Here is a 17,414-nt window from a genome sequence, read left to right as displayed (position 1 = left end):
GCACTTATACATTGCTTTGAACACACACTGTGCAACCCTTAATTAATTCTTAATGCTGGCATGTAGATATATTATCCTAATTTCACAGATAAAGCAGAAAGGTGAGATAATTTGCCAAAGGCACTTAGTCTTGGGTGGAGCCAGGACTATAACAGGGGAAGATTCAACTCTGAATCCATGGCTTCCAGGCCAGGGCTGTCCAATATCTTGGTCAGCATGTGATAGTTTTATTACTGCAGCTTAGTCGGTTACCGCACACCAAAGACATCCTTACCACATTACACAACAAAAAAATTCTTTTGGCTGTCAGACCTAGTTCTACTGTCATCTACCCTAACTCTACACAGAGAGCTCAAAAAAAAAAATTTAAAAAAAAATAATTTTGAAGATTCTACATCAGGTTCTTCAAACATGAAACTGCTTCTGCAAGATCTAGTTAATCCTCAGCTTTCCCATACTTAGTTTTCCTAAGCTGTTGTCTGCCCAAAAGTTTTTATAATACAGATTGCCAAGATTCAAAACTTGGAATTGGACTGGAATAGAAAATCTTCATTAAGGTAGTTTTTTTAGTATTTCCTGTAATAGAGCTGGTGTTCACCTATCTTCCTCCCCCATAGATGGTTCCCATCCACAGACTGGAGCTCACGATAGAAGCAGAAATATATATAGAAAAGTCAGAAGTAATTATATACAGTGTTATATAGCACATCATACAATTTAATTCATTGGCTATTTTCACCCAAAAGTAAATCCCCTTGAAGCACACATTGGACTTCCCCATCCTCCCACATTACCCACCAAGTGCACCCAGGTCCCTGAGCAAAAGCAATCCTGCAGATGGATTTGCCTTTGCCTGAGACAGGCATAACCCAGACTGCTTTCCCTAGCATATTTTTTATGTGCACTACAGAGACTTTATCCCCTTCTACGATACGTAAATGTTCTGATTAGGCAGGGCCAGCTCAATTGGTAGATCCTTGGTTGACTAACCAACTGGCCTTTGCTAAATGGGTATCCCAGTGTTCAAAGGTCCCACCCCCATTGCTCTCAGCATAGTCTTTAACAGTTCACCATATTGTTCGACTTTCCCAGAGGCTGGTGCATGATAGGGGATATGATACACCCACTCAATGCCATGCTCTTTGGGCCAGGTGTCTATGAGGTTGTTTTGGAAATGAGTCCTGTTGTCTGACTCAAGTCTTTCTGGGGTGCTCTGTCACCATAAGACTTGCTTTTCAAGGCCCAGGATGGTGTTCCAGGCAGTGGCATGGGGCATGGGATGTGTTTCCAGCCATCTGGTGGTTGCTTCCACCATTTTAAGCACATGGCGCTTGCCTTGATGGGTTTGTGGGAGTGTGATATAGACAATCTGCCAGGCCTCCCCATATTTGTATTTCAGCCATCGCTCTCCATACCACAGGGGCTTTAACCACTTGGCTTGCTTGATTGCAGCACATATTTCACATTCATGGATAACGGGCGCGATAATATCTATGGTCAAGTCCATCCCTCAATCATGAGCCCATCTATATGTTGCATCTCTTCCTTGATGGCCTGAGGTGCCATGGGCCCACCGAGCCATAAATAATTCAACCTTATGTTGCCAGTCCAGTTCTGGTTCCATCACCGCTGCACTTGTCCAGTTCTATCATCGCTGCACACTCCTCGGCTTCATCAAAGTTCATCCTTCATTAATCTGGGTGCTTTTTACTGTAATACCCTTGATATGGCATACGGCCACCATAGTGATGGTAGCAGAGGATGGTTACAATCCATCGACCTCTGGGTTATAAGACAGTGTATAATTGTACAGGACAGTGAACAATTTTGTTACCTTATCTGTCATTTCACCTCATCTCTCTCTCACCTTATTGTCTATCTCTGTTCATTTCCAACAAAAAACCTCAACGTGCCTCCCTATTGTGCTTTAGCTATACTGATAGAGAGTCATTTAGTTGAGGTCTGATTTCTGCATTGTAGGCAGTTTCTGCTTCATGCAAAAAAATCTCACCTCCTGTGAATTGAATGTTAATTTCAGGATAGTCTCTTAAGAGGGACTTCACCTCCTGTGAATTGAATGTTAATTTCAGGATAGTCTCTTAAGAGGCACTATTTCAAAGAAATGTGGAAAATTCACACCGATATTGCCCAGGATCCTTACCTACTGTTTTGCTTATATCCTAAGACAGTCTCACAGATTGGAAAAGACAGGTTTCTTCTTAGAAACCCAGTCTGTCTTGTTCTCCTGCGAATCATTATATTTCTCAGTTGTTCAAAAGAATACAGCAAATATAACATTGAATCCTAGCACGACAGGATTTTCAGAACTCCTTTCTTATCACTTACTAGTGTTACTGGAATTATATAAAGCTCATGAGTTGCACATCCTCAGAATTATCTGAAATATCTCCATAAAGATAAATGAAATCTTTACATAACCAGTCTGCCACTGAGAGAACCCAGCCACTGAGAGAACCCACATTTTTGTTAGCAGTCAGATCACTCCATTTTTAAGTTACTCCATAAGCAGATGGATGCCATTTAATGCTAGGGGTATATCTGTTTATTAAGGTACCTCTTTTCTGCAAAACCAGAGCATTTTTATCCCAAGTGAGCAATAAACTAAGGGGAAAAAAAATGTAAAAGCCTCTCACTAAAATATCACCAGCACATCATTATTTAAAATGTAAACAAAAACAAAATTACCAAACCATTAGTCAGCCATATAAACATTAGTACATTCTAGTTGTCCTGAAAAAGACTTAAATTTAACAGTAAGCCACAACTAAGACCCAATTATAATAGCTGATTTAGAGTTTAACAGTCTCATTTTCTTGCACTTTTTTTTTTTTCCCAAGGCAAACCTTCTCAGTTTGTCCCATAAGGGAACCTTAGCCATGAAGCTAAAATTTCACACTTGTTTTTATTAAGGAACAGGTCTTTAGGCATAATAGTACAGAAACTGTAATAAAAGCTTAACTTTAAAAAAATTGAAAAGGTACAGTTACACTGGTATCAGATTACCACAATTCCTATTAAGTTAACAGACTAAAAATGCTGCTAGATACTACTCTAAAAAATTGAGTTTTTTAATTTATAAAGTAATGTTATTTTTTACATTTTTTGCATTTTACTCCCCTTCTGTTAGAAATAATTTTTAAACACTGAAACTTAAATTAATCCAGTATTACAGTCATTATATAATATTCTATACATTTAAATACATTAAAATGAAGTTAAAGTGGTAAATATAACATTCTCTCATATTAATGCTCCCTTCTGCTCTTTATCATTGTCAAACAATAACTACAGAAGTTGTAGAAAGCAGGTGTAACAGCTATGCCTTTCTATTTGATTTTGCACACTCAAGCAGTGCAATATATGTGAATGTGAATTTAAACATCACTATCCTAGTGCTGTTCCGTATAAATAATAATTGAAAATAATTATATTCTACACATATCTATAACTCTGAATCTACCTACCCAGGAGTGGAAGGGCTATACCAGCACATTTCTACATTATTAGATCTGCTGAACTTTTGTGCTCCATCTTCCAGAATATTTTCTTATCAACTCTTCTTCCATTGTATTTCAGTCCTACAAAAGAACGATGGGTGACATCTGAATAACAAGGTTCAGGGAAAATGTCAAAAAGTATCAAAGTGACTGAGGAGCTTAATTGCCATACTCACAAAAAACATAGTAATGACACATTTTAGCTCTGTAAGGAGGAAATTCATAAAGACAAACTTAGCTAGGAGCAGTTCATCCCCCAAGGACACGGATTCCTCTCAAAGACAGTTCAGAGCTGAAGCCTAACTTTAGAAGCCCTATAGGAACTTTTCATTCACTACAGGGAGAGCATAGGAAAACTACATTCAGAAAACTGAAGGTAGTCACTGCAGGATCTTCCCCAAACTGTTTGAAAGCTGGACTCAGCTGCGACCAGCAATCAGATCATCTCAGCTAAAAGTGAGTTCATGGAACCAGACCGACCACCATCACCCACCCCAAGCTGCTTCAGCATAAAGAGAAGTTACTTGCAAGGAACTGAACATCCTTCCTTTATGAGATGTGCCGCCCATCAGCATCTTTACACTGTGTGTAGACCTATGTGTTATGGGACCTATGCGCTATGTTTTCAAAGTTATGTTTACCCCTAATCACTCTTTGCAGAGTGTGGTCTTCTTGCCTTGCAGATGACTACACCTGGCATTGGCAGGCACAGCCTACCTTGTCATTCCTTCCGTCTAATCCTTAAAATCCAAAAAATTTCCCTGATGGAACACAGAGCTAGACAGGGTGGGTGGGTAGACTTACTGGCTCAAATCCAAAATGTTTAACAGGTGTAGCAACACAAACAATAAAAATGAGAATAAAAACTTGTGATTAGAATAAGCCAAACAAACCACTACAGGTAAGCAGATGCAAAGAAATGCAGCTTAGATCACTGCAAGTTAAAAGAAAGTTCAGATTCAAGCCAGTTATTGAGAAGAACTGAAGATCTGGGGCATATTCTGACCACCTATACTGTATGTACAAAGCAGGCAAGAAGACTGAGAGAACGAGCACGTGTAATTTATGGGTACTGCTGGAGATGAAAAGTCCCATGGCTGAAGTGACTGCCTTTATGCACACAGACAACACGAACGTACAGACTGACAACCACTCAAAAAAGATCTAATTAAGACACTAACTTGAGCTCTTTTGACTAAACAAGAAAATTGCAATCATTTGTTTTAAATCAATTGTTAAGGAGGTTTCAGTAAGACTACATACACTTACACACGCTCATACCTGTTTTCACCTTAAGTAGTTTACCTCATTTTAATTTCAAAAATCCTTAAGCACCGAACTTTAACCTTAAACTAGCCAGGTTTAAACTGCAACATGAATTGGCACACACTGTTGGCACATTTCGGCATGCGCACCTCAGCCTCCTGGCATTAGTTGGACCGTTACAACTTTACCATGGGGATAAAGTCACTATGTAACTGAGGAATTAAAACAGAAGGGATTTTCATAACATGAAGGCGAGAAGACCTGAAGATGTGACGGTGCATCTTCCCATCCAACAAATCTAAGCAAAACCCCCAGAATATTAACATTCAGTGGTAACCCATCCAAACTGAGCTAATTCTGAAGCATACGTCTGTATGTGAGAAAATACTAACTTGGGGGGTGGTAAGTGAATTTCTGCTTTGTACACGGCACACATGTGGAGGAGATGGGACGGCAGGAAAGACAGTGATGGCAAACGGCCAGAGCAGCTGAAGGGTTAACTGGAGACATTTGGAGCCCCAAACACAGAGGAGTCCGCACAGGTCACAGACTGCCGTTCTCCACACGAGGTGGCAGGGCCGGTCGGCGGGAGGGGAGCCCCCGCGTTACTCCGGTGCGGCGGCGGGAGGGATTTCGGGTCAGGCTGGAGCTGGCGGGACGCGGGCGGTGGCTGAGGTGGACCGAGAAGAGCGGGAGAGGCGCCCCGCCTCCGCCTCCGCCCCGGCCCTCCCCTCGACGCCGGGACGTGAGGAAAGCGGCGGGAACCTCGCGGCTCCGGCCGTTACCCGAGGCGCGCGGCAGGAGGGGGGGCGGGGGGAGCTACCGCCGCCTTCAGGCGACCGTTACCCCACCTGAGGCGCCGGCAGCGGCACGCCCGGGCGGGGACCGCGGCCGCCTCCACGCCGGCGGCTCGCACGCTCGACCGCGGCCAGAGCTCGCCTTCCCTCTTCGGCGGGGATTACCTCAGGCCCCGAGCCAGCCGTCGCCCGGCCGCGCTCACACGCCGGCAGAAGCGCAGCCCCGGAGCCGAGAGCCCCTCGCTCCCCTCGTTACCCCAGCGGCACTTCGCGCCTGACCGGCAGCTGCGCCGCGCCCGACGCCGCACCGAGGCGAACTCCCTCCCGGTGACCGCCGGCCACCGCCGCCGGCCCCCCCGCTCCCCGCCCCGGCTCCGCTACTGCGCGCGACCGAGGACGCCCAAGCCCCGCCTTCCTTGCCGCGCCACCGCCTCCCTCCGGAGACGGGGCCGGGGACCGGCCCGCGCCCCTGCCAATCAGCGGGCAGAGACGTCCCGCCCCCCCGCCGCGGAGGCCTGTGGGACGGGCAGTCCCCGCCCGCCCGCTCCGCGCCGCCACCGGCCGGGCGAGAACTACCGGTCCCGGCGCGCCCCGGGGCCGTGACCCGTCCGCCGGCCGAGGGAGCGGCTCCGGCAGGAAGGCGGCGGAGGGGCCCGGTCACCCAGCCGCGGCGATGAGCTCGGCCAGGGAGTCCCAGGGCCACCACGGCCTCAAGCGAGCGGCCTCTCCCGATGTAAATGGGCGCGGGGCCCGGGGGGAGCGGGGAGGAGGCCGGCCGGGAGGGAGGGAGGCCGCGGCGAGGCCCCGGTGCGGGACGCGGGGAAGGCCGCGGCCTTTCCCGGCCGCCCCCTTCCCCCCGCCTTCCTCGCGCTGAGGGCTGTCGGGGGGCAGCGGCCGGCGGAGGCGTCACGGGGACGAGGGGGGGCCTGTGGCGGGGGCGGGGGGGCGGCGAGGGGCCGCTCGGGGTCCGCCCCGGCGGGCGCAGTCAGCCTGTGCTCCCGCAGGGCTCCAGCAGCTGGGAGGCGGCGGACCTCGGCAACGAGGAGCGGAAGCAGAAGTTCCTGCGGCTGATGGGCGCCGGGAAGGTGAGGCCGCCCCGGGCACACGGGGACCGGGCGGGAGGATCTCCCCCCCCCAAGCCCGGGAGGCTTCGCGGCCTTTTCTGTTCGCGACGCAGCGAACCCTCCCCGTGAGGAGGCTCGCTGCGGGCCGCAGGGCTCTCCCGGGACAAAGACAACACTGGAAGGCGATTTCGCTTTGGGACTCTCCTTTAAGGAGGATTTGGGTTTCACGGCCGCGGCTGTTACGTCAGTAGCGGAGTGGTGCAAAACACGGGTCTGAAATCGTCGAGCCTCTGCTCTGCAGCTTCCTCCCACCCCCGCACCTCTATACTTTCAGACCAGCTAATAAAATTACTTGTGGAAGCTGCCCAGAGAGTCCCTGTTACAAACTAACCAACCTGTGCCCTGCTAGGTCTGTAAAGTTGGCTTCCAATGGAAAAAAAAATAAAGGTTCAGAAAAATGGTAGCTGATAGACTAAACCAGCAAAATAGTAAACCTAATTAAATAATGCAGGAAATACTTTTAAAGAGAAAATGCTCTAAAACTATATTTCTACTATGCTCTTTACAAAAAATGCTGCAAAACTAGTAAAACATAATCGTGCTTTTTCCACCTACAAAATGTTGGTTTAGTGTTGCAATTCTACTTACCATCAAGAAAAATAATTTTACTGGTACTAGCTTATTTTGCTCGAATACAGTATTTTTGTAAGCTAAAATATTTTACTGTATTAAAGAGGCAAAAGTTAATACCTCCCAGTGGATAGGAATACAATACCCTATTAAAACATCCCACTACCACTAATCTTAACATCTACTTAGATACTTAACGCTGCTTGCTACGTAATGCCGGTTCTTGCCTATAGGGATCCATTTGCTAATGAGCAATGACTGAGCCCATAAATTAATGAGCACTGTGAAGGTCTTACCTGATGCTGTGACCAGTCTAAAAGTGGGATCGTCGTAAGATGCACAGACTGAACTATTGCGTAGTGCCAGAGAAAGAGACCCAAAGGGTAAATTGTCACAACCTAAATTCACACTTGTCCAGCATTGCGTAGTGTAGTTTTTGTATCAGTGGCAAGACACAGAATGGAATAGAACCAGCTTTGGGGTGTGGGAAGAGTAAAGGGTATCTAGTTGTTGGGGTTTCTTTTTTTCAGAAAATTCAACAAAACAAAGGTGAAACAAGTTCATCAAGAGACAGCAGTTGTTAGCTAGTAAAACTTACAGTCCTGCTACAGTTGGTTGTCAAGGTTTGATAGCAAACCTTTTCCATTCAAGATTTCCAGAATGTTGGCAGAGCTGTCTGCACCCTAAAGCTCCAAAACAAACTGCCTTTTCTTTTAGAAAGAACATACTGGCCGCCTTGTTATCGGAGACCACAGATCAACCTCTCACTTCAGGACAGGTCAGTTTATCCAACAGCTGATACAAAGTTGGAAATCGAACACTTATTTAGGAACATCCCAGTACTTTGAGCTTCATGATACTGCAGGGAGGGATTTCAGATTTTGTGGCTGAAGTTGAAGACGGGACAGGCTGTGGAGTTGTAGAAGTTCCTAATTTCTCTTGTTAGATTACTGACAAACAGTTTCTGTGACTGCACTTACTTGCCTTCTAAAGTCCAGGTTCAGCAAAGTACTTGATGGTCAGTTAAACTTGTGTACAAATGCCCTGGAAATTGGGGCCTATCGGTCCTCAGTCTTATTTTGCTGTCAAAATAAGAAAGTAAAGTTTTATTGCTATTGGTACCTAGCAGTATTATACTTCTTCCTTACTGCCAGGTATGGGTATCCAAACTTCTAAATTGTTGTGCAAGGAGAAGAACAGGGTTGATTTCTCCCCCCATCTGTGATTACCTATTGAATAGAAAGATCTCTGCCTTAAAGCAATGAGGGAGAGGCTGAAAAGATCTGCAAGGTCATCTTGGTAATCAGCAATAATTTGATGTCGTGTAACATGTGACCATAGTAACTTCTTATCATGCTTGCTTAGGTAGTAAGTCAAAGTACATCAAAACCGAGCTGGGCTTGACTGTCTGAGAGAAGCTTTGATAAAGTTGTCTAGAATAGCAACTGTCAGAGTCCCAGAAAACTTCTTTCCCTGATAATGGTCCACTAGTAATTTTTCAGCTGATGAAAAATTATCTGTGGACCAAAACACCAAAAAGAAGCCTGAGGATTAGTTCCAGATTCTGCTGTTAGGTTGCAGAATGACTGAGAATCACCTCCTTATACCTGAATTTCCTAGAAAGGAGATGGTGCTTCCCCTAAGGAGTCATAAAGAATCAGTACTACTTTGTTATTGGCAAAAAGTTAAGATGCTGTTTTTTTCACAAAAAAAATCAGCTATTTTCTTAACACTTTACTTCCTTGTCCAACATACAGTTACTGTCCTTTTATAATAATATACAGCTCTAACTTCCAAATAAGGAAATATTAATTTGCAATATAAGCTTTTAACTTTACAGAGTTACAAATTAAAAACTAGAGTGTTGTAGGCCTATCAGGGGAGAATTAGAGATTCCTACCTTTTACAAGAACAGAGGATTCTTAACTATCTTAGACCATATTTTCTCCCAGTGAAAATGATTCTTTACTTACTTATTCAAACAAGTAAGTAAAGGGCATGTAGAAGTGACTCATAAAAAATTGGTTTTTCTGCTAATTCCTAAAGATGGAAAAATGTAGAGCTGTAGTAACCGCTCCTGATAATTCAGGATGCTTGAAATAGTTTCAGATACAGCTCTATAAACAAGAGTGATAGTATTGTCCCGACTTCTGCTCCTATATAATAATCATGGTTTAATCATAGTAATCACGTGTTACGTAGTGAAGGTCAGAAAATTTCTCTTTTCTGTGATGTCTTGCAGTATTGGCAGGAAGCACAGCGAAGTCATACTGGTTACATTTACCTTGTTTAGTGGAACATATGCCATGCATAGTACAACTCTCTGAATGCATCGGGTCTTAGGAATTTAACAACCCATCTTTGTATCAAAGCACTTTTGCTTGCACCTTTGATACCATTGCTTATAAATCTGGTGGCTTGTATGCAGCAACACTCAGTCCAGTAGTTTAAGATGTCTAAATTTAAACTTTTTCATGTATATATTGATAAACTTTGAAAATGTGACTTCATGTAATTTGATGTCTTTGTTAATTTGAATGAACCATAACCAAAGTACACTGGACAATGCAGGGGAAGAAGACAAGAAAATGAATGAAGAATTGGAGTCTCAGTACCAACAAAGCATGGACAGCACGATGTCTGGACGAAACCGGCGCCATTGTGGACTTGGTTTCAGTGAGGTAGTAAGAAGTTGTTTATTTCCATAATGATTTGGCTTTTGCTTCGCTAAGACAAGACGATACATAGTTTAAAAATCCAATCACCACAAGCAGTGGCAAACTTCCGCGGTTTGGGTTAAAGGACAAACTTAGTGCAGGCACTTGACCCCTATTTGCGTACACTGTGGTGGCCATTTAGATACCTGGAAATGATTGATGCTTCTCATTGTTCTGAAAAATGATAATGACATGCTTAATGCTCCATAGCAATCGAGACTGATTAGGACAGAAAGTGACAAATATATTAAATCAGGGTATTGCCAAGGAATACATAAGAAGGCAGGATAACCATCTGAATTGTTGCTGAGAGCTAATTAATGTTAGCTTCTGGTTGCGGTGGGGCACATACCTCTCTATGGTCCTGAAAAGTAAGTGGCTATAGAGGAGTCAGACAAGGAAAATTTGCTGTACGGAGTCCTCCAGTGAGCTGACACCTGACTGGTCTTGTGCTTGCAAGGAATTCCATAGGAATGAGCAGGAAGGGGAGTGCAACAGAAACCGAGAGAATCAGGTTATTAGGAACTTGTCTTCATCTGACAATTGAAAGGTGCAGTAATTAATTTTTTGCTAACTTTTAGCAGCAATTACTGCATAAAAACATAGCTGATGGTTCCAGAACGAGTAAAACCACCTGTGCAGTGTTGGGAATCCTTAATATTACAGCCATGGAGGCTTTGCTCTTTAGGACCACGAACAAAAGGCCATTTGGGGATTGTTCTTGTTAGCATTATCATTGGATTACTTCAGCATTCCACTAAACTAACATCTAGTTTCATTATGTTTCACTCAATGACAAATACTCAAGTGTCATTACGTACTGTGTACACCAAAGTAAGGAATTACTAAACTGATGTGATCTGAAACTTTTCAAACTCACTTAATGGTGTCTTTAGGATTTCTGCTGTAACTAAATAAGAATGTGGCTGATGAAACCATGGATGTCACAGTTGGCATGGTTAACCATTTCAGTGGAGTTGCTTTCCGTCTAATAATTTGTATATTAAAGACCTGTGTTTAGCAACATAGCCCATTTTAGTACTAAAATGAAAGGAGCCATTAAGCGAAACTTTCTCACTGGGAAATTTTAAAAGCTGAAGTGGAGTTGCCAAGAAATAATGGTTTATCTGTCTCATAATCTGAACTTTTAGTTTCAGGAAAGCGAAGAACAAGAAGAGGCAGCTGGGCACTCCTCTGAAGAGAGTTCAGAGGACTCCGAAAGTGGCTCTGAGTCAGAGCAAGAGGAGTCTGCAGAGGAGCTACAAGCTGCTGAAAAGCATGATGAAGCTGAGGTTCCAGAAAACAAAAAAGAAGCAAAAAGCAACTATAAAATGATGTTTGTTAAAGCCAGTGGTTCATAACTGCAGATGTAACAGCTTTGTATTTAAAGTACAGTAAGCCTTATTGTTACAGTGCAAAGTGGAGGACTGCTACAGCACAAATCTTTGTATTATGATTTTAAAAAGACCCTGTTAGATGACAAATAGTAGTATTTGCTTTCTGTTGCCATGGATAACATTTTTATGGGCACAGTGGTATTACTGGTTTTTGTAAAGTGTATAAAATACTGGATGGAGAAATAAATTCTTTTTGTTCCTGCCCAATCTCTACAATGTCATCTAAACTGTGTCTCCCCTTATTCCACGCCAGATAAGGAAACTTCATGTTAGTGGTTTCTTTAGTTAGTACCCCAGTCTTGAATTTCTAACTCTTAAGATTACATGTGAATTACTGGATGTTGCATTAGTTGTAAAATACCAACATCGGCACTATTCTGTGATGTACTAGAGCTTTAAACAATGATTTTGTCTATAGATGCTAGTGTTGACAGGGCTGAGAGAAGTCACTCACTTTTGTGACAGAATTAATCACTGTATCCAGCTGAAGTCCTACAGAAGTTGCATGGGAGAAGGTGTTTTAGAAACGTGTAATACAACAGGCGGCTTTAATTGCTTCTCTGGCTTTATAATGAGGGCGGATAAGTTGTAGATCTTTATACCTTTCAGTAGGAAAAAAGTGACTTTTGAATTACTGGCTCCTGGTTATAGCACTGATCTGTTATTAAAAATAACTCCTCCCGAGGAAACCAGTTTACTTGGAAAGAGAAAATATACTTTGATAATGAAATGGTTATACAAATTGTTTAGCTTTTTTAAATATAGAATACAGAGTTAAGTATGCAACCCCTTCTTCCTTTTCTCCCCGTACACGCATCACTTGGAGGTCTAAAAGTCAATTATCACAAAAAGGTTGTACCTCTCACATAAAGTTGATACGCTTAAAGAGTCAGGAGTTCCAGTAACTCCTTCCAGCAAGAATTAAGCACATCCATTCCTCTGTATTCCGGTAGTTAATAAAATATCGGAATGTTTTAGACTTTGTTTTCCTCTTAGTACATCAGACAGATAACTGCCTCTCCTTGCTGGGAGAACAGAACATCTGATCTGTACCTCTAGTACAGCCTCATTCTGCCACAACAGTGTTTCAGGAAACACTCCAGATGCTTGTGGGGAATCTTCCATTTCTGTATACCATTTATGACTTGCAGACATTTGCAAGCCAGCTGGCTTACATGAAAGCAGCCGTATGTACTATCACTGTATAGGTTTGCTGAACGTAAACATTGCAGCATCAGTTATTAGGGGAGGACTTGGAATAAGTTACATTATCGAAAAAATAAAAGTAATATTGTAAATAAAAACTGAGTGTATATTTTGATTAATCCGTTTTACTAGATTTGCATTTAATACAAAATTTTTCAAAAAGTCATTCAGTTTTAAGAATGTTAGAGCAGCCAGTAATGGTCAGTGATTTGTACTTCATGTGTATGGATTTTTTGTTTTCCCAATACTGCAAGCTTCTAATACATAGACAAAAATTAAAGTTGCTTGCACGTTGTGAAGAAAGAAAACCTCACCGTGACTTAGGAAAGTGCTCTATCTCTGGGAAGAGATAGAGGCCCTCCCCAAAAGGTCAAATGATTAACTTCCCTTTTTCCTGTTTAGACACTCAAGCTACACTTAAAACCAGCGTGTCACTTAAATTCTTTTAGATGTGGCTGCTGGCTGTTTATTGCTTTGAGTGCAATTACAAATCAAGGTGTAGGCTGCAAAATGCTGCATATGTGCTGACCTCTTTGCCTTCTCTGTCCCAGCACTGGAGCTAGCGCTGCTCCCGCAACCTCTCCTTCCGCAGCTGCTTGGCATCCACACGGTCTCTGGACTTGCCCGTCAGCGCGCATCTCAAGAGAGACTCGCTTTCCGAAGGTGACAGAATCCATTGCTGTAGACCCGCCCTGCCACGCAGAGGGCTCTGCTGCTTTCCCACCAGCCTCAAAGGAAGGGCATGGGAAAAACCTCACCTGAGGGCTTTTCTCTGCAGTGCAACCAACTTGGAAAGACCCAGGAAAAGCAGATCCAGCTGGCAGGTCTTGCATGGGTCTCTGCTGACAGAACAGGCTGCCACAATGAGCACCCTCAGGGGCCTCTGCTGCTCAGCTCTGCCCTGAATTGATTACATCCTCCCGTCTTGTGAAACAGATTTGGCCATCAGTTCCAAATGTAAATAAATAGACCGCACAAGGATAAAAAATAAACTGAAATTAAACTATTCTAGTAAAAGCTCTGACCAGGAAAAAAAAAAATCAAAACACTACTTCCATTCCCCTGAAGTATGACATGTGATATTGTGAACATCTGATGACATTTGGTGTAACTCATTTATGATGCTGACCTAAGACTCATCTGCTCAAAATAGGAAGAGTTCTACACAATCGCATCTGTTTCTGTGTAACATTTATAAACATACTGAGATCTTGCAGATTCATCTATAAAGCAGCCTGTCTAAGAAGCTTCTCCGAATATGCTGAGAAAGGCTGATTTAGTTCACTGTAGATTGTGCAGTAAATGTTTTCATTCAGAAGTCAGGTTTAGCGACATTTGGTATAACAGCATCAGCAGTAGTGGCATGGATAGTAGCAGAATGGGTTTAGCTCTTACTGGAGACAGAGAACACAGAAAAAAAAAATCAAGGTTGGTGTCTTAGTTGACTCTAGTCAGTTCTTTGCTTTTTCAGGTTGGTATGGAAGGAGCTCCCAGACATGATAGTAGAACACATGAGCAGACACTGAATCATAAAGAGGGCAACCACATTTGACTTTTCAAACAAGATTTGGCCACTGAAATTCCTCAACTCGAAGACCAGCTTATTTCCATCTCAGCAGAAAGGCTGCCTGTACTCCGGCATGTCTTAGGAAACAACTGATGAAAGTCAGATCTGTCACAGAACAACCATCACATCTGGTAAAAGTTTTCACCTGTTTCTAAACCACACTGGAAATTTACCTACACAAAGGTCAATGCAGGTGCATTATCAGTATTTGGCTTTGGAAGACTGAAAAATAGGCGAACAGGTCGAAAGCACCGGTGTGCCTGTTCTTTTTCTGTGTGCCCTGGAATAAGGAACCCCTCGAGACAAGTACCATCACAGCCCCACTGCTGGCAAGGTCCTGCAGTCACAAAAGAGGATGCTTCTAAGCCAGGTAAAAAGGGATTCTCAACAGCATACAGGAATTCTTCGAGGCCAAGAAAACCAGATCTATAAGTCGCCCTGTAGCTTTATGCAACTGCTTTACAGTTTACTCTCCCTTTCTTCCTGAAGTAGAGGCTGACAACTTGATTCCTGAAAGCACAATTTATAGGCCAGCTTCAAAGCTATAGGTCCTTCTAAGGCTCTGGTTGGGGAATTCACATCAAAGACAACGTGCACATGTTGTTCTGATGCCAGAGAGGACGGTTGGTAGAAATCTCTGTGGATTTGCTACAGTCCCCAGTACAGGGATTAAATTATGTACTGAAGCTGCCTCTGTAAACTGCAGGAGACAAAGAGAATAAGTGGCAGTGCAATATCTCATAATCAAAGCCTGGCATGGTTATTTGCATCAGTCTTGGAAGCTGTCAGGGGATTAAGAGAAGGGACATGTGTCAAGGTACCCTCACTGAAGGGACAAAGCAGAAGTTGGTTCTGTTTGCTTTTAAGACTGCCACCTCAACTGTACTTTTCCTGAGAAAAATATCTGAGCAGTACACAGGTGTACAGCATCACGATGGGTAGATAAAAGTTTCCTTAGTTTTTGCACAGCATTAAAGAAATTAAATACTTTGTGATTTACCCTAATTTGATTTGGTTTTGATGTGCAGGTGCAGAATGAGATCACACTGACTGTTTGTGCTATTATCTATCCAAATCCAGTAACATTTATGGTGTCCATAGCTCAGGAAGATCTAGTTGAGGGGAGGGGAAGAGAAGAATGAAAAGTAACATATACCAGAAGAGGGGTTTTGTATCATCAGTCAAGCAATATGGGTGCCCATATAAAAAAAAACTTCCTTGCTTTGAACTTTTTCACAGCTGCCCACCTTGACCTGCAGGGAAATTCTCTCAAACTGTTACCGTAAGTGTTCTCACCACAAGTATACCAAGCTAAGCTACATTAAAGACTGCAGAAAGGTTTGATAATCTGAACTGGCTCCTTTTCACCCTCATATTTATTGCTAAAGCTTTAAAACAAATGCAGGTGAAGCTTTTGATCCTTAACTGGTTGGGGCCAAGTCTCCTTCTTCCCGTTACAGCCAGTAAAATCTAGTAATTGGAATCTGTTTGTAAGGATGCAGTAGCTGAACATCTCCTTCCAAAACATAATTTTTTTTTGCCAAAAAGAATTCTTAATGTAAGAAATCGATACTGGACCCACAAAAAAACCGCCAGAGATCAAATTTACTCAGTAGTCAACTGATGGACTGAATACCCAGATCCTGAATAAAATCTGTGTATAGAATCATTTACCGAGTAACTTTTAAACTGGACTCAGTGAAGACAACTGCCGAGTCCTCAGGCATAAAGTAAGCTTTGAGAAAGCCAGGGGACACAGCTATACCCACAAGATGTTGCTCTCTCTTCCCTCTGAGCCTCTCATCCAGGTTCAGACTTGGAAAGTGAGCGGAGCAGCCAGTTCTGGTACTCATTGCAGCAGCAGTCCCTCAGCTTTTGCCGATTCTGTGCCTTAGCGCCGAATGAAAGGAGAATGGGATCAACATGTGTGCGTGTGTACGCGTTCACACCTCCCAACACATACACACAGACATGCTACAACCACATTGGGCAGAAGACAAAATCCTGTCCAAACTGGGAGAAGATGCTCAAAGGCACAATATGGAAGAAGCAAAGCAGGGACACAGAAGAACTGTTTAGCATGAACTAAGCAGACAAAAAAGCCAACAATACAGACAATACCAAACAGAACTGGCAGTGATTTCTCTGATGTCAACATTTTCCCCCAGAGTAATACAACTCACTGTAACTAAATGTTGCCAGCTACTTCATTTCATTAGGGTTACATCTCATGTAAGCCATCAGTCAGGGTTTCAAGAAACTTGCCAAAACCTCCTGTGTGTCAAGAGAAGAACCGGAAAACCCTGTTAAGGCGTTTCTCAAAACTGGCTCTAGAGATAAAAATCAAGCCAGCCCAAGCCCCCTGAAAATATACCAGACCTGAAGCCAGAGACTGGAGCAGGCCTCACAACACTCAGTCTTGCACGGGCACATCACAGTCCAGGGAGGACCAACCTTTTCCACCGCCGGCTCTGGGACAAGCCATTTCTACAGGGAAAAGGAGAGTCTCACTCATACTAGCCATTCTTAACTGCAGTTTGACTTAAAAGAACAGAGCACAGAAGCTGCCAATAGAAAATACAATTGTCCTGTTACCAAAACACTGTTCTGAAGTCATCAGTGATTCTCTCCTTCACCCACTGCCACCATCAACATGCTACTCTCGTTTATCCCATTCACAAGTATTTTTTGTACTAGGACACTGGACTTACATTCTAACTTGCCAGCTATTCCTTCTTCTTACTCCTCCCTCTAAGATTTAGGTTGAGTCCCCTCGTTAAAACATTTTTCTTCTATCCAAGTCCATGTATTCCAGCTCCTCAAGTCTTTTTACCACCTCTCGCTTCAAACCACTTGGCTGTTCTCCACTCTCACCTTCAGCCTCTTAGGCGTTTGCAGAGACATCTCTGCCATTGCTTCCTACAAACTCACTACTCACCTTTGTTTTCTTAATCTCTTCCTTCCTTTAGTGCTTTCTTACACTACAGCTCCTGGTAAAAGGCTTCTTCTAGTGGGCAACAAGAAAACAGCATTGTCCTTTAAGCTTACGTCTTCTAACGCTATTTCATCAATAACTGCTGCAAAAATGCCATCCAATTCTGTTAGCGTTTTCTTTGGAGGCTGTTTTGCACTCTCTGTAAGGCAACCAGGAGCACCAGCAAGTAAATAAGAAGTAAACAGTGCAGGAATGTGCACATATGCAATACTTTCTGGTTTTACTTACTTTTATAATTAGTGCTCAGAGTTATTCTG

General features: G+C 43.4%; 1 protein-coding gene and 1 long non-coding RNA gene across 3 annotated transcripts; one reads left to right on the top strand and one right to left on the bottom strand.

The window, feature by feature from the left end:
* Positions 1 to 2,535: 2,535 nt before the first annotated feature.
* On the bottom strand, positions 2,536 to 5,897 carry LOC138689277 (uncharacterized). 2 transcript variants are annotated; one of them, XR_011328132.1, is made up of 3 exons: positions 5,747 to 5,897; positions 5,177 to 5,433; positions 2,536 to 3,599 (listed from the first exon to the last, which is right to left on the bottom strand). It is a non-coding gene; the product is annotated as an uncharacterized lncRNA (long non-coding RNA). The 2 variants fall into 2 exon arrangements; XR_011328131.1 differs by lacking the exon at positions 5,747 to 5,897 and having other exon boundaries at positions 5,177 to 5,500.
* A 264-nt stretch (positions 5,898 to 6,161) lies between these two features.
* Positions 6,162 to 11,596, top strand: C16H11orf58 (chromosome 16 C11orf58 homolog). Its single transcript, XM_069803752.1, has 5 exons — positions 6,162 to 6,314; positions 6,586 to 6,666; positions 7,993 to 8,053; positions 9,847 to 9,956; positions 11,144 to 11,596. Exons 1-5 carry the CDS (start codon positions 6,255 to 6,257, stop codon positions 11,351 to 11,353), a joined length of 522 nt encoding a protein of 173 aa, XP_069659853.1. The 5' UTR covers positions 6,162 to 6,254; the 3' UTR covers positions 11,354 to 11,596.
* Positions 11,597 to 17,414: the final 5,818 nt, after the last annotated feature.

This window comes from Haliaeetus albicilla, chromosome 16, assembly GCF_947461875.1.
Source record: "Haliaeetus albicilla chromosome 16, bHalAlb1.1, whole genome shotgun sequence".
Taxonomy (NCBI): Eukaryota; Metazoa; Chordata; class Aves; order Accipitriformes; family Accipitridae; genus Haliaeetus; species Haliaeetus albicilla.
This window is presented reverse-complemented; position numbering and strand designations above follow the sequence as displayed.